The sequence below is a fragment of the Perca fluviatilis genome, chromosome 2, assembly GCF_010015445.1.
Source record: "Perca fluviatilis chromosome 2, GENO_Pfluv_1.0, whole genome shotgun sequence".
NCBI classification, from domain to species: domain Eukaryota; kingdom Metazoa; phylum Chordata; class Actinopteri; order Perciformes; family Percidae; genus Perca; species Perca fluviatilis.
In genome coordinates this window covers 21,490,526-21,515,998 of record NC_053113.1, presented here as the reverse complement: position 1 = coordinate 21,515,998, position 25,473 = coordinate 21,490,526, and the positions used below count along the sequence as shown (strand labels likewise).

General features: G+C 42.9%; 2 protein-coding genes across 2 annotated transcripts; both read left to right on the top strand.

The window, feature by feature from the left end:
• The first annotated feature begins 1,294 nt into the window (after positions 1 to 1,294).
• LOC120551403 (von Willebrand factor A domain-containing protein 5A-like) lies at positions 1,295 to 8,945 on the top strand. Its single transcript, XM_039788830.1, has 10 exons — positions 1,295 to 1,298; positions 1,500 to 1,548; positions 2,575 to 2,621; positions 2,744 to 2,847; positions 2,942 to 3,164; positions 3,559 to 3,725; positions 3,825 to 3,939; positions 4,049 to 4,197; positions 4,288 to 4,376; positions 8,585 to 8,945. Exons 1-10 carry the CDS (start codon positions 1,295 to 1,297, stop codon positions 8,943 to 8,945), a joined length of 1,308 nt encoding a protein of 435 aa, XP_039644764.1.
• Positions 8,946 to 13,745: 4,800 nt separating this feature from the next.
• LOC120573866 (von Willebrand factor A domain-containing protein 5A-like) lies at positions 13,746 to 25,473 on the top strand. Its single transcript, XM_039823752.1, has 19 exons — positions 13,746 to 13,894; positions 16,725 to 16,772; positions 17,197 to 17,399; positions 17,485 to 17,707; positions 18,276 to 18,442; positions 18,547 to 18,661; positions 18,799 to 18,947; positions 19,038 to 19,126; positions 20,081 to 20,223; positions 20,456 to 20,537; positions 20,642 to 20,756; positions 20,873 to 21,031; positions 21,163 to 21,266; positions 22,425 to 22,645; positions 22,937 to 22,999; positions 24,102 to 24,128; positions 24,581 to 24,735; positions 24,940 to 25,063; positions 25,180 to 25,473. The coding sequence occupies exons 2-19, from the start codon at positions 16,733 to 16,735 to the stop codon at positions 25,257 to 25,259; spliced, it is 2,259 nt and encodes a 752-aa protein (XP_039679686.1). The 5' UTR covers positions 13,746 to 13,894; positions 16,725 to 16,732; the 3' UTR covers positions 25,260 to 25,473.

The following is a 25,473-nucleotide window of genomic DNA, read 5'->3' as shown; positions in this document are numbered from 1 at the left end:
AATTTATACTGGGATCAGATTGCATGTGTGTGTTTGCAAAGATGGAGAAAGGAAGAATAGCATAAGAACTGCTGGCAATAACACAACTATGTAGGCTGTAGGGCACATTACAAAAATGGAAACTGTGTGCAGTCTGCATCATTTTAGCAGAGGAATTAGTTTGTGTGATCTGTGGTTTCCATTGAAGCAGTTGCAACTTAATTACCACTAATTACAATGTTGAGGTCTTGCAGCATTTTAGAGTCATTTTGGAATAAAAACAGGAGTCCGACATTTGCTAACACAAAGTTTTGAAACAGGACCATATACGGTCTTACATCCATGAGACGAACAGGACTCATAATTCAAGCTCCACCCACCCGGTGCTGTCCACTAGCTAAATCAAGCATACCCGGTCCTCGGGTCGGTGGTCAAGGTGGGCCGCGTCAAAGACGTTTTTGACTTTCAAGTTTGTCTGTTTAGCTAGATAGATAGGCCTAGCTAGCTACATCTTTGTGCTTTATAGCCTATCTAGCGTTACAACCTTCTTATGTACTGTCTATGGTTACAATTTGTCTTCATATGAGACCAAAAAGAAAACACATGATCAAGTTTCACGAAGAGACTGACTGGCTGATTGGCTGATAATTTAAAGCTTCAGAAGACAAGTCATATCTAAATAAAGTTATCCAAAGAGCCATACCTGAAACTTTAAAGGTCCTATGACATGCTGCTTTTTGGATGTTTTTATATAGACCTTAGTGGTCCCCTAATACTGTATCTGAAGTCTCTTTCCTGAAATTCAGCCTTAGTGCAGAATTACTAGAGCCAGTCCCACAATGAGCTTTAAAGTAGTGGGGCCATATTTTGCCTGTGGGTGGTGCTTGATAAAAAGCTCATAATGTAGGCTATCCAAATCAGAAGCATTAATGTGTACAATAGGATTTTGATAAAGTGGCATTTGGATTCTTGGTAATGCGTGAGAAAAAAAAGTGCCCTATTAAAATTATAAAAAATAATGACTTCTTTTTGAGTTTCCTCCAGCAGGACAGTTTATTCCATAAGATATTCTTCAGTTTGTAGAGGAATTATTATCATCACTTCTTTCATTTTTACATGTAGGCTTTGCAGGATAAACGTTTATGTCTCCAGTCACACAACATTCAAATGTGTTGGTAAGCAGAGCTGGTGCTGATCTGTCCAGCAATTTAGTATTGCAATTCCATAACATTGGTGGGCTACCAAGAGCCAGATTTAACAAAGAATGTTCAAATTTAAAGCAGCAGATGCCAAGATAACCTTTTCAGTCCCAAGTATGGGTAAAACCCACAAAACACCAGCTTTTACAATTCCCACTATGCAACTCAATGATTTTCTTATGCTAAAATCTCCTTCAGAGCCACTGAAGACATTATATAGCTCTTTTCACAGGGCCAGTAATTGTTCTAAAAAAATATCTGATTCTTTTGTTTTTATGACTAATTAACCCTGCAACATGTAAACAGCTTTGTCTGTTTCAGGTTATTTCAGCCTGTCTGCAGGACGTGCCGCCTGCGGCCAGCTGGGAAGGTTAAGCGCTCTGAATCAGCGGCAGGCAGGGGAGCCAGCACAGACACACCCCATTTGAGTGTGTCAGCACATTCAATGTAAAATGGGCGCCCTAGCATCAGCACTACATGGGAACTCGTCTCACCAGATTAAGCAGGAAAACGTGACTGGTAAGAGCTGTGCCCACAGTCCCATAGAAGGACAGCAGCGTGTGTTCCATTTTTCTATTTCACACACAAACACATGCATGCGCGCACGCACACACACACACACACACACACACACACACACACACACACACACACACACACACACACACACACACACACACACACAAAGTGTCAGAGGTGTGACACAGAGGAGCAGCCCTCCACCCATCCTTCTTTGGGAATATGTATTGCTTATTTGCTACAGCTGATACATTAACCGGTGTTTTTTCTGCGGAGTGACTGATGTCCTCCTGAGTTATCGGCTCTGCGTCCATTGCAATGCTCTGCTATACATGGCAATGGTCTGTAATGCTTATCAATGGTCTGTTATAGAGAATTAGCAGACCGCAGAATGCAGTGATTGACCAATAAGAATCAAGCATTCAACCAAGCCGTTTAATAATATTGATTACTGTTACATTAGCCCATATGTATTGATTGATACAGTAGATTACAGGATGTTGAGAGAGATTTTATATAGATTACTTGGTGCAGTAACCTGACACAAAATAATTATATTATAATTTTGGTGGGATTGTTATAGTTCTTTGTAGTTTTTTCTCACATTAAGTCCTGTGATCATAGCATGGTTGTAATCATACTGGTTATAATGTTTTTATGTGACATTCATGTGAAAATATGTTTATACTTATTATAGTTAGTTATAGATGACAATAAATATATACAATTTTTATAACTAATATTATGTAATTAATATATAACTAACTAATATTTCAAACTAATTTTGATTGCTGAAGAACATCCAGAATGTAAGTAGTTGTTAGCTTTCATCACTACAGCAGGAAGTCCTCAAATCTTCTTGTTGATTGTTGTACAGGTATGATGGGAACTGCTGGGGTCTGCTAACTTCCCAGGAGGAACCAGGTACAGATAGTTAGATTTTCTCCATTACTTTTTTTGTACTCGTGTAAACTTGAAATGCAAAGGCTTATGTTAGCTGTAATTGCTATCAGGCACTAATTGTATCCTGCTTTGCATACAATTAGACAGCGTTTTGAACTTCCCTCTGCCTGGAGATGCTGCTGTCTGTCACTTCAGTGCTAAGATTGGACAGACAGAGATTGTAGCTGAGGTGAAGGAGAAACAGAAGGTGAGCTGGACAGTAAAGATTTACTCACTACAATGGAGCCTAAAAACAAAGCAAACACAGTAAATGTTACTCCCATATGTCATCTGTTCTCCAGGCTCGTGAGGAGTATGATGATGCTTTGAGCTCTGGTAGGGAGGTCTTCCTGTTGGAGGAGAGTGATCAGAGTCCAGATATATTCTCTCTGAGTGTGGGCAGTCTGCGTCCAGGAGAGAGCGCCTCCATCAGGCTGGAGTACGTCACTGAGCTGGCTGTGCAGGCTGATGAAGGGCTGAGGTTTTGTCTGCCTGCTGTGCTCAACCCTCACTACCAACCTCGGGGTAGGAAACTCAGGCAGCCCACACTTTTTCAGCTTAATGCAGATCACACCTGCCCTTAAGAATTGGTTAAAAAAAGCAATGTCCAATACACTGGCATAACACATCATCTCACAACTTGTTTTACAGGCTGGAAATAGTCTTCCAATAGTGCTGACAGATAGACACTAAAATCAATATTAATATTAAAGAAAACTTTATGCTGGCCGAAATTGCTTATGAATGCTTTTCACAGTTCTCTTGTAAACAAACTTTGTTTTTGTTTGCACTCAGTGTTTATTACCAAAACAAAATTTAAGGAGATTTTCCCTGGTCATTCACAACTTCTGCTGGACCAAATAGTCTCACTTTGTAATGTCTTTTACAGTACTCCTAACTTATCTCATGTTATTTACAGGAAGTGAAGATGTTTGTATCCAGGTGACCTCTGTTCCAGCCTCTCTGGTGCCCTACAGTCTGTCTTTCTCTGCCCGAGTGTCCTCTCCTCGTCCAGTCTCTAAAGTAGAGTCCAACTGTCCCCTGGACGCTCTCCAGTACCTCAACACAGAGCAAACCCAGGCTACGGTAGGTAGAGGGCTGATGTGTCTGTGTGATTATTCCTCAATACTGAGAACATGATATATCACTTTATTAATATTTATGAGTGTGTTTTGTGAACTGCAGGTCAAGATGGCTGCAGGACACAAGTTTGACAGAGATGTTGAACTGCTGATTTATTACAAAGATGCCCACCAGCCCACTGCTGTGGTGGAGGTAGGACAGGCCTCTGCTAAGCCTGGTGAGACTGTTTATTATCTGCATCTTCCAACTGATACGTTACATATGTTGGAATAAATTACACAATTCCAGATCCATGGTCATTTTTCTGTCTCTCCTCTGTGTTTCAGGCTCTCTGATGGGTGATCCAGTGGTGATGCTGAGCCTGTACCCTGAGTTCCCCCAGGCTGTGATGTCTTCAGTGGCCTCATGTGCAGAGTTTGTGTTCTTACTGGATCGATCTGGCAGTATGGCAGGGTCCCGTATAAAGAATGCCAGGGTATTCATTATGTGTTAGTTCTGTCATTAAATCATTCACAGTCTCCCTCTGACACAGTGGCCTTCCCTATCTTTTCTCTCTTCCCTTAAGGATACTTTGCTGCTCTTGTTAAAGAGCTTACCCATAGGCTGCTATTTCAACATCTACAGTTTTGGGGACTGCCATGAACACATCTTCCCGTAAGTAACTCGCTCATGACAATCAGTCCACACAAATATGTATCTCATGTCAGCTCTATCGGCAGACAGATGATTGATATTGGTTGATTCTGCAAAACCATTGATTATATTTAATGTCAATGTTTATGAATATGTGTGTGTGTGTGTGTGTGTGTGTGTGTGTAAGACTGGATGTGAATTCCTAGTTGCTACATAGTAAATGGTAGTGTTACACAACCATCCACCGTCTGACCTCCTCCATCTGTGTGTTTCTGGTGGCAATAAGAGTGTGGAGTACGATGAGAAGATCATGCAAAAGGCTCTGAAGAAAGTTAATACGATCAGTGCTGATCTGGGAGGAACAGAGATCCTTGAGCCCCTCAAACACATTTACAGCCAGCCCTGGATTCCCAGTCAACTTAGACAAGTAACACACACACAAACACACACACACTTCCTGGGCTCATATACTACTAGTGCGGTGGCCGTTGAAAATGAGCCTGTTTGGAATGGGCCTGTTTGGAATGGGCCGGTTGCTTAGCCTGTGGTATTGCTGCTTGTAGAATTCTTCAAAACCAAAATGTACCCCAAAATTACTTACAGAAGGACCCCAAACCACTACATACTACTGACTTACAGTGTAGGCTACGTCTACATCAGAGGCAGACATTGTACTACTGTATTTACCTGATAGAGAACGCTGCAGATTTAAAATATAATCACAAAATATCACAATGACAATGTGGAGTAATCAGACATGAGCGTCATGGACTCATGGCAGTGCATTACCCACCTGGCCCATTATGACAGCTAATCAGCACATATCTGAGTTCATCAACCACCAGAACCGGACTGTTTTGTCACACGCAGAGAGAGAGAGAGAGAGAGAGAGAGAGAGAGAGACGTTGTCTCTTGTCGTTTGATCGTTAGCCTAACGTATTGCTACTTTACACATTTTTGTGGGCCTGAGGTGTATGTCACATTTCAGCTGCCAAAACTCCGCTGCTCTCTCTCTCTCTCTGTCTCTGATCCTGCTCAATGCTCACTCAGTGAGCAGAGAGGGAGTGGCCAACGGCTAGAGCGGCAAAAGCCAATGTGTGCTTCTTTTACTGACAATATCTTTTGTATTTCTCATCCAAACAACATCAAACTTGCACTTACTCGTGCCCGTAGAAAGACACCTGTCAAGTTTGAAATCCATTGGACTAACGGTTCAAGAGATATGCGCTTAACACCCACACACACACACACACACACACACACACACACACACACACACACACACACACACACACACACACACACACACACACACAGACAGAAAGACGTTCCTGCAATTTATAGACAGATGTCTAGTTTGGATGGGTTATTATTCGGTTTGATGTAGTTAGAAGGAAACAAAGCAGATAGATGGAAAAGAAAAAAATGTGTATGTGCGTATGTATGTACAGTATGTATGCATGCGTGTCTATGTGTATACATGTGTGCTTGTAGGTAGGTAGATACATGTATGTGTATGTCAACATGTATAAATAAGTGAAGCATCAAATTGTTTTATATTTAAATAAAGTAGAAAAGTAGAAAAAAGGGGGTAGGAAATGTTTTTTTTTTAAACTTATTCCTACTCCTTTTTGAACATGGGAATTTCTTATTTGAATTACTTACAATAATTTTTCTGGGTAAAGAAGGTTTTGGTCAGACAGGAAGTCAGAGTTTATGTTGGTTGTATGGGTAAATTTGAAATGGTTACAAAGGGTAATACAATTTTAATGTGCTTGAGTTGAGTTTAGGCAGCACATTCAGATGTTTTCTATCATCTCCATTTGTCCCTACATGGGCTTTTATATGAAAATATACTGTTATAAAATAACGTATGCGTAGCCAAATGTGTCGTCCTAGTTTTTGATACGCGACGTGCCGGTGCGCACAATACTATGCGTTGTCGGTGGGGGCGACACTGTATGTATTGTAGTAGTGCCCTATATTTAAATATAGGATACTATATTGTACATTATCCAAAAATATTGAATCAACTTAGCTGAGCAAATTCATCAAACATAGGACTACTGAGTCACATTTTTCGGTATGTATCAACGTTGTGTGTGTGTGTGTCTATGCTGTGTGCCCTCCTCAAGAGGCTGAAATAGTGTACAACAGGAGGGAGAGAGAGAGAGACCCAAATGTATTTATATATTTTTAAAACCTGCTAAACCATGTTTACGCGACCTTTTATTAATGTATTGGTCAGTGCTACCCAATCGTAGCATACTGTACTGGTGGGGAAACACGCCAGCATCTGATAAAAAGAAGTCAGCCAGCCAGCTGCTCCCTGACAAGAGCCACTCTCCGGGAGGGTCTGGCTCTGCCGACCGAACACCGTGGAGCACTCTGCTACCCCCTGTTGCGTGGGCGGTGTATTGCATTTCATGCATCGTCCGTGACGCTTGCGTCTACTTGCGTCCACTGTTTAGACTATGAAAGGGAGCGCGTCGCTCGCGTTGCTTGTTCGCGTTGCTCGCGTTGACTCTGTAACGGCCCTTATGGAAGATTCTGAACAGCAATGCCCGACTCTGCGCACACACACAGAGTAAAGGCCTTTTTACAGTTGTGCGTCGGCTCCACGCAGAGCTCTCGCCGTAGCCTTAAAAAGTGCCTGATGTTTATACTTGTGCGCTGGTGTGTGCGTCGAGCCGCATGTGTGTGTGTGTGGGGAGTGTGTGGTAGAGAGAAGTGAGAGAGTGCCGGCGATTACCTTCGGAGCACGGAGCGAGTAGCGACTCTAGAGTCATAGTGAGAGAAACAAAGTGTCTCCCCTGTCCTTTCTGACCACAGTGGGAAATAAGTAGCAGGAAAAGTTAACCCTCTCCTTGATTTATATTGTTTATGGAGAAGGAGAACCAGGAAATGAGTCGGGAGAAATGCAATGCTACCAAGCCACGGCCGAGCTACGTGCGTCGCCGCGACGTGTAGTTACATTTTTCGAGAGGTGCGCGTCAGGTTACGGCGTAGGGTCCCGCGTAGACGCAGAGGGGTCTGCGTCTACGCCTGACCCTGCGCCGTCGATTCGACGCACAACTATAAAAAGGCCTTAAGCCCTGACTGCAGTACGCAGATCGAGGAGTGGCTCAATGTGGGTGGAGCTAAACGTTTGACTCCGCCCACTTGCCAAATAGCAATTGGCAGAGCCATTTCTCTATCACTCTGGCAATTGGTGTGAGGGGAAAACGCAGGACTTTCAAGCTGACCGGAGATCTTTTCCCGCGTTTGAAGTTTGCTTTTCCCGTTGTTGTTTTCTTAACCCAACCGTCCGTTGTTGGCGTCCCCCAGAGACATGGGCTCGTTTCCCGCGAATTACGTTTGCTTTCCCCGTTATCCTTTTCCTTAACCCAGCGGCGGAGTGGAACCAAAACATCTACCGGGAAATTATGTAGGCCACCGGCCGGCAGGCAGCGTCCGTCCGCGGGCAGCCAGCCGGCAGCCAGCGTCCGTTCGCGGGCAGCTAGCGTCCGTTCGCGGGCAGCCAGCGTCCGTTCGCGGGCAGCCAACGTCCGTCCGCGGGCAGCCAGCGTCCGTCCGCTGGCGCTGCAGCGGCCAAGGGTCCGTTCGCGCAGCCAGCGCCAGCGCGGCCCGTCCCGCGGGCAGCCAGCGTCCGTCCGCGGACAGCCAGCCTCCGTTCGCGGGCAGCCAGCCGGCAGCCAGCGTCCGTCCGCGGGCAGCCAGCGTCCGTTCGCGGGCAGGCAGCCGGCAGGTTAGTCTGTCCAGACTTTCCCGATTGCCACTCCGCCTCTGCCTTAACAACCGTCAGTTGTTGTCTGGCGTTCCCCAGAGACCAGGGCTCATTTCCCGGGAGTCATGTTTGCTTTCCCCGTTCTTCTTTTCCTAAACCCAACCCCGTTCTTTTTTCCTTTTTACAATTCAAATATCATTGTTTATTATAATCTATATATCTATAATTCAAATATCATTATTTATTATAATCTATTGCAGCAGAGCCGATGTGTGTGCGTTACTTCACGCATCACAGGTAACTGATTGGAAACGATACAGATTATACATTATTTACTGCCGCTGGCGCAGATGAACTAACGCTACACTCTTTACTGTAAGTAGCCTACAATAAACCCTCCATGATTAAAAAGTCATAGGCATAAACACGTAGAAACCGATATTTCAGTCTGCTCTGTCTGCACTGTCCACTCTTCATCAACATCTGGCTCCACATGTCGCAGCTACCCACGTAGGTCAGATGCGAGCTCAGTACCGCCTACAGACAGCCATGTCCCACCTTCATCAGGCGGCCGAGGAAGCAGAGTGGCTACAGAGGCTCAGTTCCTGGAAGGCGCCCCCCCCCCACTGCAGTGCCATTGTCACGTCAACCGCCATAAGAGTAGACGCCCCACAGCCTCTGCTGCGGCTGTGTCCTCCCAGGCCTCGACCTCCACTTCTCCGCCCGGCCCCCCTCTCCTGCAGCGGCAGCCGGCTCCACCTAACCGGCAGGCTTCACGGGGCCAGAAGACCATGAGGGCAGCCCCCACCTGGTCCAACCCACCCCCCGAGCCACCCAGTAAACAGCGGCGACGGTGGCAATGACCCTCAATGATGAGGGTGCGGAGAGCGTCCGCAACGGCCCTTTTAAGGGCCACTTCCATCCATCTAAAGAGCAGTTTCCCCTCAACCAAGCAGCTTTTGTTCCCACTGAACATTGCGCTGACAACATGACAGTCGTCCCCCATACAAACACACACTGGCCCGCTGCTGCACGCGGAGCTCCGTCTCTCTCTCACTATGCAGACAGCGGGAGCGACGCCCACTCACAATGAGCGGTGCCGCGCTGGCATCCTTCTCCCCCCGGCTATTCCAGCGGGATGAGGAAGACACTGACCAGTGGCCGCTCCCGCCCCACACAGCAGCGACCGGCCACTGCCCCTTTCGACATAGCCCTACCACATCCAAATTATTCTCAGACACAGGAGATTCCTGTGCTTCAATGCAATCGGCTGCCGTTCGGGTACTCACTAGCGTGCTGCACTTGCACAAAGTGCATGGTGATTGCACTTCAGCCGTTATGCAAAAAAGGCATCAGAGTCCTTTTTTATCTGGACGATTTGCTCATTTTGGCCCCCTCTCGGGAAGTTCTGCAGCACCTGCAGACACTGGGCTTCACCATAAATTGACAGTAGAGCTCACTGGTCCCCACACAGATGATAGTTTATCTGGGCATGGACATAAACTCGATTGTCATAAGAGCCAAGCTGTCAGCGCCAAGGCGGTACGCATTGTACTCTCTACTGTTGCGCACCATGCCACACACAACAGTGTCGGCGCTGTCTGTGATGCGTCTTCTGGGCATGATGTCTGCGAGTCACGTGGTAGTATCCCTGGGTCTCCTCCACTGAAAGTGTTAAAGCACTTCACCCCTGTAGTAGCGGGGAAGCGTGTCATCGTGCCGACAACTGCCATGACACGAGGACGCACTGTCACAGCTGAACTGCACAGTATTTCAACCCCCCCCCGGTGATAAGCCAGCGGCTATGGGGCTGGCCGCTGAGCAGGAATGCTTGGAGAGACTAGGCTTGCCTCCTGCAGTGGTGCGCACTATCCAGGGCGCAAGAGCCCCCTCTTCTACGGCGCGTTATGTAGTGTGATGGTCTGCTTTCCAGCGCTGGTGCACGGAGAAGGGTGCAGATCCCACATTGTGCCCCCTGCCCCTCGTGTTAACTTATCTCCAAACATGATTTGGCTCCATCTACAGTCAAAGCCTACGCAGCATCCATCTCATCCTGCCACGAAGGCTATGGGGAGAGGACGTTTTTTGCGCACCCCCTGGTTAAGCGATTTTTGAAGGGGGTCAGACGACAGAAACCCGCAGTGCACTCTCTCACACCCCAATGGGACTTAGTCCTGTAGCTCCGAGCCCTGGGGAAACCTCCTTTCGAGCCTCTGGCACAAGCCTCCCTCAGGATGCTGTCGCTAAAAACGGCACTTCTCCTCGCCCTGACATCAGGCAAGAGAGTGAGTGATTTATGTGCGCTGTCAGTTTCACCTTCCTGCCTCTCCATTAGAGGGGGCGGGAGCAGGAGCGCAGCCACCTTACAGCCAAACCCTTCATTCACACCGAAAGTTCTAACGAGCTCTTTTCGGTCGAGGGTGTTTTCCCTCGAGGGTTTTTTCCCCTCGAGACAACAACGCAGAGGAAGCTTTTCACCGTCTGTATCCGGTGTGCGCGTTATCACAGTATGTTTTACGCATGGCAGACATCAGGCAAACACAGCAGCTGTTTGTACATTATATGGGACACTCAAAAGGCGCGGCACCTTCAAAACAGCATCTGTCTCACTGGCTGCACAAGGCTATCACCCAGGCTTGTAAGATAGAGGGCGCGGAGCCACCCTAGGGCGTCCGAGCGCATTCTACGAGGGCACTGTCAGTGTCGGCGGCCCTTTTCAGGGGCATGACAGTGGCCGACATCTGCGCAGTGGCTTCCTGGGCATCCCCATGTCCATTTATCCAGTTCTATCTGCGTGATATGTCCGAGCCCTCCATGACCCACTCTGTCCTATCCACACTCAATGACAAATGATGCACCGTTGCATGTGTGTTTTACATACAGTCCTCATCCCTCCTGCACTGGGTGGCTGAGAGGAACGCGGGTGTCCCATAATTGTTAATCATGATAACAATTTATCACTAATCATACACTCCCACAATCATGACTTGGGCCTTACAATCAGTATTAGGCCAATTCATTATCATGGCAGGTTTTTGTTTTCAAATAACATTATCTGATACAATCACCTGCAATGGGGGAAGAAATTAGTCTGTTCTGCTTGTGGGCTCTGTGTCGCAGGTGGCATTGACTACATCAGCTTCGCCCTAACCCAATAGTGATAGCCTTAGAGGGCGAAGCCTATACGAAATAGAACGATAGTTACGTATTGTAACTCCAGATTATCCAGAGTATAGGCGCAGCCCTCTAAGATTCGGGCAACCTGCTCCAATAACATTAGCTGAAGAAAATGCTGATGTGGGAGCTGACCAACAGGTCCGCTCATGTGAGATACAGTTTCTGCGGACGTAGTTGAAGCCCGTGCGGGACGCAAGGGCGGGAAAGAAATTATTCACAAATGCACAAGCGCAAAGGGATAGACCCAATAGCGATAGCCTTAGAGGGCTGCGCCTATACTCATAGAATCTGGAGTTACAATATGTAACTATCGTTCCTCTGCTTCTCTGTCCTGTTCATATTACTGTCGGAATCTACTACTACTACTACCCCATTAAAAGAATGAAAGGCTTTGTCATTTCAACTAAGAGATTTTTTTTCAGCAAAAATATATACCATGAATCTTAATGTGCATGCTGCCTCAGGCTCATTGGAGCTGTCATTAAATGCAAAAAATATAATCTTTCATTAAATGAAAAATATGGAGTATGCTAAATAAATCTTTTCCATTTTAAGACAAATGAAAAACTGAAAATGGGCCAAAAGCATTCACTTGCTTTCGTTGCAGTCTGTTTGAGGATTTTTCTTCTTACATCTCAGCAATGTGACTCAAATTCAGTGACAACCTGCTCAAACAACACTTGACACAGATCAATGGCTTGCTAATTTGACTTTTTCTATACCAGCTGTTTGGCTGAGAAGTCTGCTTTCATGTGTGATTTAGATTTAATTTGTTGATAGTGAGGAAACATGGCCAAGGACAGAAGTTACCACTGAAAACCAGATAATACAGTATGTTAGGCTACCTGTGACGGCTCCTAGGCCTCAAGACCTATTAAGTCCCTTTGGTTGCTGGGATCTGGGGATTGGCTAATAAGGACTGATGATTGATACCTGGATGAACTGATGACTGGGCAGTCACTCCTCCTCTCTCCCTCCTCAAGGTTGCTTGGTTTGTTTGGATTTTGGGTTTAGTTACTTTTGCGTTCTAACTTTGATACACCTACACACATCCATACACTACACACATTACTCTAAACTGATTGCACGTTTACCTTTGTTTATTTAAATACATTTTATTGAATTGAGAAAACTCCAGGGGTCCGTTTCAGGAAGGAGGTTTAACAAACTCTGAGTGTAACCCTGATGTCTGAGTTGACCTCTCCACGATGGTTGATGTTAGTGATATGAGGACGGATAAGGTATCTATATATCTGATGGACTGTAATAAAAAATACCTCTCAAATCAGTTATGTGGAAATGAAAATACATCTATAGTCGGGACTCAATACCGACATAAACTCTGTGAATTAATACAGCTTTTTCAACCACGGGATCGTCGACAAAAGGACATGACATGTTTGAGAAAAAAACGTTTTATAATCTGCCTAACAAACCAATACGTTTTTTTATTCATGCAGATAACAAACTGCATTAAAATGCGCCTGATATAGACTGAATGAATGAATGAGGAAATGAGTGAGAAGAAACCTTGAGTTTCTCTGAGAGACTATATATATATATATATATATGTATATATAAACTTAAAAACAAAAAGTAAGGAAATTTGTGTTTGGTAGATTATTTCTCTGTGTTAACAATGCTTTTTCGCAATACATCTTATACAGTTGGAAAGCCTGTTTAGTTCCCTTTCAAATGGTGCCCCATTTGTAAGGAACATGCATTTGTGGGATGAGAAACAGAGCTGAGCATGTGGGTTGCGCCCATGAAAAATTTGCCAAATCTTCTCTGCCAATGCCAAACAGCTTATTCTGCCATTGACTCGTTTGGTGGATTGGATGATTGAAGTTTGAAGAAACAAGACATATTGGCGAGCGTTGTCGTCTTGGAGGATAGAGTTTGATCCCAGACTGTGGAGATATGGGATTGCCACTGGTTGCAGAATCAGGCACCTGATTGTCAGCACCTGGGGCTACCAGAAGCTCAAAACAAGAGTCAATAGCAACAGCAAAGAAAAGCTGTTTGGCATTGTCAGAGATGATTTGGCAAATTTTTCATGGGCGCCGCGCAACCCACATACTGAGCTCTGCTGCTCATCCCACAAATGCATGTTCCAAATGGGGCACCATTTGAAAGGGAACTAAACAGGCTTTCCAACGGTATAAGATTTATTGCCAAAAAGCATTGTTACCACAGAGAAATAATCCCAAAACCAATTTCCTTATATATATATATATATATATATATATATAAAACTCGCAACTCGAGCTTATAGTACAAGCTCCAGCCACCCGATGCTTTTTCATGAATCAAGCGCATCTCACAGGCGTGACTAGGCAGTTCTGTGAAGTGTCTACCCGCCTTGCTCTGCCTCTGATTGGCTTAGCCTAACCGAACCCACTAATCTTGCCTGAGAATCTAACCAACCCAATCAACTATGGCAACAAGTACTAGCCAATCAGAGGGAGAGTAGAGCGGGTTAAGCCTTCCACGTACCCCAGGTGCAGACAAACCGGCATACTGCAGCTGTCCGCAGTGGTTAGTCCAGTCCTGTTTAGTGACGTTTAAAGTTAAAGTTCACGCCGTATATCTGCAAGGGGAAACTACCTGGACAGATTAATCATTCTCTTTAAAGGTAGGTATTTATTTAAGTATCAAATATGTCTTGGTTGTAAATGTTTCCCCCCCCATATAGAGTCAAATCTGGAATGGTTAAAAGAATGAAAGAAAACTCCGGAAGTTTTAGACGAGTTCAGATCGGTTTAGATCTTTTTAATTTGGTTCAGATACTGAACAAGCGGAACATTTATGTTCACAGTGCAGGATTGCTGGAAATGGACATTGTAGCCAATGTGTGCGTGAGTGAGCGCGTGCGTCTCTGGCCTGTCAAGTCGGGGCGTGGCAGTTAGAGACTGTACTCTCCTGAGCGTTTTGAACTCCCCAGTACATATTTGGTACAACTATTTTTTAGAGACTGTAGCTAGTGTAGCCGATTGCTCTCATTGGAAAAAAAGGTTCTCCTGAGCTTGTAGCCTACTCCCTAGTACAAATTTGGTACAACTATTTTCTCAATACAAGTTAAAGTGGTGCAATCCAGTTAAACCTAAATTTAATGGTCATTTTAACACAGCCTGTGTAAAAAATTACATTACATGTCATTTAGCTGACGCTTTTATCCAAAGCGACTTACAGTTAAGTGCATTCAACCCTGAAGCTGCAAACTCCAGACAACAAGTAGTAAGTGCAAGTACATTAGCTTTAAATAGGTAATGCTACAAAGAGCCATATCAAAGTGCAGCATCAAGAAAAAAAAAAACATATATATATATATAGGCCGTGTGTGTGTGTGTGTGTGTGTGTGTGTGTGTGTGTGTGTGTGTGTGTGTGTGTGTGTGTGTGTGTGTGTGTGTGTGTGTGTGTGTGTGTGTGTGTGTGTGTGTGTGTGTGTGTGTGTGTGTGTGTGTCTTGGTTGATCTGACATATTCAGAATGGGCGTGGTCCTTACAGGAAGTCTGGAATGTGCGTGTCCATACTTGTTATACATCCACGGTGCGAGCAATGTAAGTTCAGCGCAGCAGCATATGACATTCTATTTCTCAATGACAAGTCTAATAAAATAAAAAATAAAAACATTCAGACAAGGCCTAACATGATTAAAGAAACATCACTAATTCACCTTGTTAAATCTAGGATGAGAAAAGGCTAAAATATCCTCCCCTTTTTTGCCTCTGAATGTCTTTCTTGAAAAAATATATAGGCTATATTGTTATTTTTTAAACAGCTGTAGGCTATATTACTGATCCTGTATGCATGTGGTATGATTGCTATCATTGTTTTATGGCCTGGCTCAGGTTAAACCCTTTTGTAAAACAAATAGCCTACATACAGAGAATGAATGGCATAAAACTTTATTTTATTATCTACTTTGACAATCAGTCATAATGGAATAAGAACATAAACTATCTACTTTTAAAGTAGATTTTTTTTCTGGGCTGAATTGGATCGTTGCATACACTGTATGGTTTACAGTTTATCTATCTACCGATGCATAAACCAACATTTCAAGCATTATCGGAGGATTTCAGATACTGGTAGTGTTAAGTTTTAAAAAGTTAAAACAATGCTGATCTTTGATGTCAGTGTATTTTTATATTTTGATGTATTCATGATATACGCTGCAGCTGGGTTAAGGCGGAAAGATTGTATCAATACTGTTAGACCCAATCAATATCTCTCTGTTTCATACTGATTCCTAAGTTTCTCAAGATAATTAGATCTTGTCTGTCACAAGGCTTTTGTCACACGGCAGGAAGAAACCTTTGGTCTATCCGTCTTGGAGCCAACCCCTGCTGGCGTGCTGACTAGATTCGAACAAAAACAAATGTATTCCTGTAGTTTGACAAGAATGGACATCCACACGTTAGAACCTTTCATCTATGTCCAAGAGTAACATGAAACATCCCTTATGTTAGAGGTATGCCCTCCTTATTTGGGCCACGAAGAAAACCAATGATATGCGCCCAACATGCCACCTTGCCATCAAAGGACCAATGGGAATGGTTTTAATCCAGGTGGGGGAAAAGGAACCGCCCACATGTCGAGGAGGATATAGGCCCCGTTTACACGAAGGGAAGACGCAGATATTTTCCTGCGGTTTGGACTCTTATTTACACGAAAACCCTGTTTTTATCACAGAAAACGATTATTTCTAAAAACTCCGGCCAAAGTGGAGATTTTGGAAATCTTCGTTTGCACGTTTGCATGTAAACTGAGACAAACGGAGGTTTAGGCAGCCGAGAGAGAGAAAGAGGATGTGATTGGTTGCTTTTGTTGCTATTGTCGGGATTCTGATTGGTTAACGTGGGCTTGAGCTTCTTGTTACACTGCCACCTACAGGTCTGGCATGGTCTTGACTGCATTGACGGCATATACGGGTAGGCTACATATAAACGAACACTTTTCTGAAAACGGAGAGGTTGAAATGTCCGTTTATAAAAATAGCCGGCCACGTGTAAACGTAGCATAAGTGAACAAGTGGAGGGTTATTAGGGACTGGAAATGTGAATCCACAAGGGAGAAGCATCTTTTCAGTCCGCTGCAGCGTAAAACTTGTTTTTGTCATTTTCATATTAAATCTTTTTGTTAAATCTTCATTGGATCGAGTCTCGCCTTTCTCAAAAACTCAAAGAAAACGCAAAAGTAGCCTAATGATATCGAACAACTCTTTTTTTTTTCAGTTTTTTTCTGCAGAGGCATTTCCTTATTCCTTATTTGATTATTTATTGTTATTATTATGTAACAACCTTTTGGGAGTTTGTTGGCGTTTTTGAAAAAGACTTTATTATTCAGTTCTGTCTGTGGTATATTCACTGTCTGTAGTTGTCTTTTTTTTGCTATCTCTAAAACATGAAATAGATGCAAATGAATAGTTTTAGAAAATGGAAATCTCCCTTTCTGTTACATAGGTTCTAAGATGAAGTGCTGTGGTCTGCTAAATGCTGAGAAGGAACCAGGTAAAGAGTTGTTAGCAAACATTAAATCCTTACTACTTTGTCTCCATTCAGACCTAAATAACAGATGTTAATTGTTTAGCACCCTGTGAAATCAACAGTATCATGGTTTACTGCATATGTTTGCTTGTGTTAAAGTATTTTCTTGTATATTTGACTTTTATCTGTTCTGTCACACGAGTGTATAAACAAGTGGTTCTGAATTTGCTGGTGTGTCTCCATGTGTGCAGATAGTTTTCCATTAAGTGTGCGTTTGGGCCACAGTGAGGCAGCAAAGGAGTTTTTCTAATCAAAATTAAACATAAAATGTTATGGATAAGAAGAGAAGGAAACAACATAAATAAGTATAATTAGGTAGGGTATAATCATTGACTTGTATCATTAACCATTTGTGCATTTTTAAGATTTTATCCTGTTTCTTGGTCAGTTCCTCTGAAGAGCGTGGAGGTGGAGCTGGAGGTGAGGGCCCATGTGGCTACAGTGGTCTCCACTCTGAACTATGAGAACAAGGAGGACAAACCACTGGAGGCTGTTTTTGTCTTCCCTCTGCCTGGAGATGCTGCTGTCTGTCACTTCAGTGCTAAGATTGGACAGACAGAGATTGTAGCTGAGGTGAAGGAGAAACAGAAGGTGAGCTGGACAGTAAAGATTTACTCCAGACAATAGAGTCTGAACACCCAGTAAATGTTACTCGCATGTGCCATCTGTTCTCCAGGCTCATGAGGAGTATGATGACGCTTTGAGCTCCGGTCAGCAGGCCTTCCTGTTGGAGGAGAGTGATCAGAGTCCAGATATATTCTCTCTGAGTGTGGGCAGTCTGCGTCCAGGAGAGAGCGCCTCCATCAGGCTGGAGTACGTCACTGAGCTGGCTGTGCAGGCTGATGAAGGGCTGAGGTTTTGTCTGCCTGCTGTGATCAACCCTCGCTACCAACCTCAGGGTAGGAAACCCAGCCATCACCTTCATCAGGACTTTAAACTTCAGCTTAGACTTAGAACCTCTATTGTAGGCCGTACTCTAAATGGTCGTGCCACTCAACAAAAAGTACTGAGATGTGACCATGTTCATGCACTTTTAAATAATTTTATGTTATCAGTAAATTGATGCAGCCATACATCATTACAATTACAGTCAACAGACAGAACTGAAATATAAATATATGAAAAAAACAATTACAATTATAAAACTTATGTAGAAGTAGTAGTGTTTCTATTTACACATTTGCATATTTACCATAGAATGAGCTTTATTTATATAATTACATGTTTTTCTTTTGATTTCAAATTTCAGCATCTGTAAAAAAAAAAAGTTTAATGGTCTGCATTTGTGTTCCTTGTTCAAAATCACTAAAAGTATTGTATTTGATAGCCCTGCCAATATTATTGTAATTGCACTTTTCCCTTCTCTAGTCTCCCTGGGTCATTCACAGTTACAACCGGACCAAAGGATTTGATTGCTTACTACCTCTTCAATTACATCATTTCAAACCTATCTGATCTTGTTCACAGGAAGTGAAGATGTTTGTATCCAGGTGACCTCTGTTCCAGCCTCTCTAGTGCCCTACAGTCTGTCTTTCTCTGCTCGAGTGTCCTCTCCTCGTCCAGTCTCTAAAGTAGAGTCCAACTGTCCCCTGGACGCTCTCCAGTATCTCAACACAGAGCAAACCCAGGCTACGGTAGGTAGAGGGCTGATGTCTCTGCTGTGTGATTATTCCTCAATACTGAGAACATGATATAAATTACTTTATTAATATTTATGAGTATGTTTTGTGAACTGCAGGTCAAGTTGGTTGGAGGACACAAGTTCGACAGAGATGTTGAACTGCTGATTTATTACAAAGATGCCCACCAGCCCACTGCTGTGGTGGAGGCAGGACAGGCCTCTGCTAAGCCTGGTGAGTGCAAATTAGTGAAGATGTTACTTTGCAAGAAGTTCATTATCATCATCTTCCAACTGATACATTACTTATGTTGGAATAAATAATACAGAGCCAGATTTGTGATTATTTTCTGTCTCTCCTCTGTGTTTCAGGCTCTCTGATGGGTGATCCAGTGGTGATGCTGAGCCTGTACCCTGAGTTCCCCCAGGCTGTGATGTCTTCAGTGGCCTCATGTGGAGAGTTTGTGTTCTTACTGGATCGATCTGGCAGTATGGATGGGGCCCGTATAAAGAGTGCCAGGGTATTCATTATGTGTTAGTTCTGTCATTAAATCATTCACAGTGTCCCTCTGACACAGTGGCCTTCACTATGTTTTCTCTCTTCCCTTAAGGAAACTCTGCTGCTCCTGTTGAAGAGCTTACCAATGGGCTGCTATTTCAACATCTACAGTTTTGGGTCCAACCATGAACACATCTTCTCGTAAGTCACTCGCTCATGACACAGTCCAACAAATTTGTTCCTGTTTTTGGTGTTAAAGTGATGGTTCGGAGTAATTCACCCTAGGGTCCTTTGCACCATGACCTCGAGCCAAACGAGGCTGCATCAGCTGAATAGCTTAGCGCAGGGGCTAATGGACCCACGTTTGTATCTTGTAAGTTACCCCACTAATAATGCCTGAAATGATACCAAACGTCTACAAGTAGTACAAATAGGTTATGCTCTCATAAAACGATGGATTGGAAAGTTTGTAAGTACACCAGAAGTTTATGTAAATAACACTTGCCTGCTGGCTTCTGCTCTCTGCTGTTGTTGTTGCTGCTGTGAGACGAGTGCTTAGGGCCATCTACAAATTACAACACTGAAAAGAGATGCAACAAAAATATTTTTTAATTTAACTTTTTTTTTAAAGTAAGTGCTGTAGTATAACTAGCAGGAGACAAGTAATAATTGAGGTAAGTTTGGAGACATTACCTTATTTAATCATTAAATTAATAAATATTTTTGTTGTATCTCTTTTCGGTGTAGTAATTTGTAGACGGCCCTAAGCACTGTCTAACTGCAGGTAGCAGCAGCAGCAGCAACAGAGAGCTGAGGAGAGCAGGCGCAAGTGTTCATAAACTTCTGGTGTACTCTACAAACTTTCCAATCCATCGCTTTTATGAGAGCATAACCTATTTGTACTACTTGTAGACGTTTGGTATCATTTCGGGCATTATTAGTGGGTAACTTACAAGATACAAACGTGGGTCCATTAGCCCCTGCGCTAAGCTATTCAGCTGATAACGCTACTCTAGCTAACTCTCCCAATGTTAGACCCAGGTGAAAAAAGCTTCTGGGGGGGTGTTTGGCTCGAGGTCATGGTGCAAAGGACCCTAGGGTGAATTCCTCCGAACCATCACTTTAATGCTTGTATATGTATGTGTGTGGTGGCAGTGAGAGTGTGGAGTACAGCCAGAAGACCATGGAAGAGGCTCTGAAAAAAATTGAGGAGATGGGCGCTGATCTGGGAGGAACAGAGATCCTTGAGCCCCTCAAACACATTTACAGCCAGCCCTGCATTCCCAGTCAACCTAGACGCAATACACACACACACACAAACACACACACACACACACACACACACACACACACACACACACACACACACACACACACACACCTAATTTTCTATGTTTAACAGGGTCACTCTTATCGCACTTTGATCTTTACACTTTACTGTTAAAACCACTTGTGTTTCTGAACTTTCAACACATGCTGCATGCTTCTGGGTGTGATGTAACTTAGAGTGATATGTAAACTCTCCTCCCTAGCTATTTGTCTTTACTGACGGAGAGGTGGGGAACACCAAAGAAGTTATAAATCTGGTGAGGAAGAATTCAGGTTCCCACAGGTAAAACCACAAGCACACAAAGCATAACAAATACCTATACAATACCCAGAATATGTCCCATGTTCTAGAGATTTGTTTATTTAACGAAAAGTACTGTATTGTAGGTGTTTCTCTTTTGGGATTGGGGAAGGGGCCAGCTCTGCTCTTATCAACGGGTTGGCCAAGGAAGGAGGAGGTCACGCTCAGTTCATCACAGATACTGACAGGATGCAACCCAAAGTAAGAATGACATTAAACACAATAAAGCTGTCAAATTTAACAATGCAAAGGGACATTTATACTCAAGAATCATTGTTCCAGTACCTTAAAACAACAGTGTACGTACTCATCATCAGGTGATGCAGTCACTGCGTTTTTCTCTGCAACCAGCTGTGATGGACATCTCAGTCAAGTGGGATTTGCCAAAGGGAGTGTCTGTTACTGCTCTCTCTCCACCAATCACAGCACTTTTCCAGGGTCAAAGGTCACTGGTTTATGCCCAGCTCACTGGACAGGTAAGAGCAGCACCATCTCATAGTGAAATACCTCTTTGGATAGATGTGTCATGTTTGAAACATTTGAATGGCAGTGATTTGTATGTAATTATGATAGTAAGAGTTTTCCAACACTGAGATCACTTTCTCAGAGTTCAGAGGCAGCGGAGGGCTGTGTGACTGTGAAGTACAGCCTGGCAGGTCATCCCTCTCAGAACCAGCTCCACTTCAGTCTCAAACCTGCAGAGGACACTGGGTAAAGAAGGTTTTGGTCACACAGCACTGCTGTATATTGGATCCTAACCTTACAAATGTTACGTTTAATGTATTTATCCACATTAAAAGAAAAAGATGCAAGGGAAAGAAACATGACAGTATTTATTAAAAGAATATGAATACCTAATACCTGGCATTACTTGCTCAGTGGCTGACACCACAATTAGGAAAATGGTTATAAAGGTAATCATTCTGTCAAATGCTTAACGCTACAAGAGAAGATACGAATTGTGTTTTTACATAAATAAAGACTGCAGGTATATGTTCAATACTTGACAAAGCATGTGAAGTTACATTTAACATCAGGTATTTGGTTTAAACACTTCTCAGGATGATAGAATTGTTTTTGTTATATTCAAATGAAATAAAGAATGCTGCATAAATATAAATGAAACTCACATATCAAAATGACGATGGTAACATGTAAACTGTGTTGTGAAAGAAACATAAGGATCTATTTCTCTACAATTTTAACATGCTACAATACAGTCATGAGTCAATGACTCAATTAAAGCTTAGATTCCCTGTAGAATAGTCTTTTGTGATGCATCACTGTGATTGGCTCACCTGCTTCAGAGCAATGAGACCAGTGATGTGACTGGCTGAAAGTTTACTTCAACCCAGCCCTTATGCACTTTGCGCTGCTGCACATACATGAACCAAAATGGCAGATGCCATGACTACCTTGCACTTGTTGTTGTGTTTACACTATTCAAATAGGGCCCACGGATACAAAGTATTTTTATTTCTCTAGAAATCAATCTCTGAATACTTCGAGAACATAGCTCTTGACAGAATACAGAGCTGGTGTCCACTACTGACCTGGCTGACAGGCCTTTAGTGTAGCTGGGGCCTTCTGTGTGGAGTTTTCTCTGGGGGCTCTTGTTTTCTATCACGGATGTGCAGATTAGGTAATGTGGCATCTTTAGATTGGCTGTATTGACAGTAGGTGCTATTGGTTTCCTGTACATGATATCATTGCCCTGGCTGCACCCTGCTTCTCACTCAGTGTGTGTTGGGTTAGGCTCCATCTCTCTAGGATCCTGAACAGGATACGCTGGTATAGATAACAACTAATGGCAAAACTAATATGGCAAATCTCTGTGCAGATGTGTTTACATCTCTCTTCTGTCTGCAGATTACCGGTCCACAGGTTGGCTGCTCGGACTCTGATTGGCTCCCTGGAGATGGAGGAGAGAGGGAGCGGAGGAGATAAAGAGGAAGGAGTGAAGAAAAAGGTGGTGGAGCTCAGTGTCCAGTCAGGAGTGAGCAGTGCCTTCACTGCCTTCATTGCTGTCAACAAAGGAGACGGCGAGGTGCTTCAAGGACCTCTGGTGGTCAGAAATGTTCCAACACCCAGTGAGTATTTCCACACACAAAAAGGTAACCCTCTACTAAAGAGATACTATACTGTAGCTGACTGTGATTAATAGTGTAGAGAAGCATGATGACGTACTGCTTTTTTACATTTGGAGTTGAGAGCTGGCATTTGATCTCTGCTCAAAGCAGGTTTGCACATCCGTTCACGTTCACATGCACTTTTGAGATATTTTGAATATTTCAAAGAACTGAATATTTTTTATTTATTTATTTTATTGCTAAGTCTCATGTCATGACCTCATACACTTTTTTTATTTTTAAATCTTGAAGGGATGATGGCCTGTTGTATGCCTATGCCGCAGTATCGTAATTCCATTTCTCGTCTGATACCTAGTAAGTAAAAAGCTGAATGGCACTAACACACATATGTGGGTTTCTATAGAAAAAGTAAATTGATGTGATTAAAACAAAACACATTTCTGTGGCAGATTGCACTTTGATTTTTGTGCAGCTTGAATGTTAAATACTGTGTGTACAGTAGGAGTTGATTTGCCAATAGTGTGTTTTGGTTGTTGGCGACATGCAGCAAGTGAGGAAGATTGAGCTTTGTGTGTGTGTGTGTGTGTGTGTGTGTGTGTGTGTGTGTGTGTGTGTGTGTGTGTGTGTGTGTGTGTGTGTGTGTGTGTGTGTGTGTGTGTGTGTGTGTGTGTGTGTGTGCTTGTGTGTGTTTGTGTGTGTGTGTGTGTGTGTGTGTGTGTGTGTGTGTGTGTGTGTGTGTGTGTGTGTGTGTGTGTGTGCGCGCATGGGGGCAGCTAGTACAGCTGGTATCAGAACATGAAGTTATCAAATCATATGATGTTTCTGAAGCGCCACATTAGATTTGTGCTAAGGACAATGTATGACTAATGTGGATATTGTAAAAAACACGGATATAAGGGACATGAGCAGGACGTTAGAAAATAAAAACAAACTCAAAAATTAAACATGGAATTATTTTGTCATTTTATATAGGCAATATTTATTAGTAAAACCTGTATTAAAGGCTTTTAATTTCTCAGTTAATATTAATATAACTAAATTAATTAACTAACTAACTAAACTAATTTCCTACAAAAACTAGTGAAATGAGCATTCATTTCAATTGTTTTTAATTGAACTCTGGAAAAGCTGCTAGCTGGAGTCAATTGAACTTGTGAGGGCTGATTTTGATGATTCGTTTTTGTTACAGCCTCATTAACTTCATAATGTACTGTAAGTTGCTGTGTTGAAATATGAATCATTATTGAATATATAGCCATTAGATTTTAAAAGAAAAAGTGTAATGAATGAAAAAAAATTTTTATGTAATTAATTTTTTTGTATTTGTATCAAACTCTGCCCTAGTTTCTGGTCCAGTAGTTTAGACATGGAGGATTTCCGTGTATTACAATTTATGTTCCTTGTATCAACTGTGGTTGCCTTTTTGTAATGGCCTTCTTCTCTTTTTCTTTTTAAGTGAGGGACTACTGTTACCAGTCCGATGGTAAGTAACAAAGATATTATTGAAGATGCACCTGCTGATGTTGGATGGGTTGCGGGTTACCTTGAATTAAAATAGAGGGGGAGCGGGGGTGGGTTTCTGGGTTAGGGTTAGCATGTTAACATTAACAGGTTGTCTGGTTCTTTATTTATTATCTGCATAATTATCAAAGTCAAGACAGAAAAAAACTTTTAATTTCTTAGTCAGACATGCAAAGTTGGCACTATAAACCTAATTTATGCAAGAAAACTAACTAGAATGGTAATAATAAAGCTAAATAGCCAGATTCTAAATAGGGAGCAATAATATAATTTGAAGATATAAACACTGGCATGCTGACCTGGATTACACTGACTCACATTTCTATGTTTTAGTAATTCACTCAAATATGTTTAGCCTCAGGAAATCTGTTATAATAATCCACAAAGATGATCTTTATTCTTGCACTTTGATAGTCTCAGAAAGCTGTTTGCCCAAGCAGCCACCCAGAGACCCTTTGCTGCAGCTGGTCTCCCTCCAGAAGGCGTCTGGCTGCTGGGTGCTGGATCCAGCTCTGGCTGCTGCACTGGGAAAGACCAGCGAGGAGGTGGAAAAGCCCAAGCCTGCATCGGTGGGTTATTGTCAAATATAATAACATCAATTATTTAATTCACATTTTTATGTGGAATGATTTAAGTGTCTTATTTTATCATTATGTTGTGAGGTAGTAAGATTTTTCCTTTTTGCTGTTTTGTTCTCTTTGATTTTTCTTTCCTCCTGGAGCGCCTGTTCAATGTTTTTCTTGACTGTGTTTTTTTTTTATTTGGTGAATTAGGTGAACCAGGAAGTATGGGCCACCATTCTGGCTCTGATCTGGCTTCATGGTTTCAAGATGGATGCTCAGGAAGAGTGGGAGCTTCTGGCTATGAAGGCGGTGTCATGGCTCCATGCCCAGAATGGTAATAACCAGAATCATAAGTGTATATCTGTTGTTTTTAATAGTGTGTGCTGGTTAAAATCAGCTGTTTACTCACATGTACTCTGCTGCACTCACTTCTTTTGTGTTTTCTTTCAGCCCCATGTGTGACAGAGTGTGTGGAAGCTGGAAATGCTCTGTTGGGGTTCAACGTGCAGAAAGACGCCCTGGGACTCTGAGATTTTCATTAGATCTGCACCATACTATTTACCTAGCAACAGTTAAATCTTGTTCTTTTATGTTTTCTCTTGTTTTTATGTTGATTGGTCTTTTGAATGTATACCTAATTTGGTTCCAACATTGTAAAAGTAAAGTAAATGAAGTAATTACATACAGATTTTTGTCAGTTTGTGTTTAACTGAAAAATAAACTTGGAGCTTTGGACAAAATGAG

Excerpts from the sequence above, each read along its gene's own strand:
- LOC120551403 (XM_039788830.1), top strand. Across the intron at positions 1,549-2,574 it reads GCCTGCGGCCAGCTGGGAAG|GTATGATGGGAACTGCTGGG; the intron begins GTTAAGCGCTCT and ends ATTGTTGTACAG. Across the intron at positions 4,377-8,584 it reads TGCCATGAACACATCTTCCC|CTACCCACGTAGGTCAGATG; the intron begins GTAAGTAACTCG and ends CACATGTCGCAG.
- LOC120573866 (XM_039823752.1), top strand. The coding sequence starts at position 16,733 with ATGAAGTGCTGTGGTCTGCTAAATGCTGAGAAGGAACCAG. Across the intron at positions 18,948-19,037 it reads CCCGTATAAAGAGTGCCAGG|GAAACTCTGCTGCTCCTGTT; the intron begins GTATTCATTATG and ends TCTTCCCTTAAG. Across the intron at positions 25,064-25,179 it reads ATGGCTCCATGCCCAGAATG|CCCCATGTGTGACAGAGTGT; the intron begins GTAATAACCAGA and ends GTTTTCTTTCAG.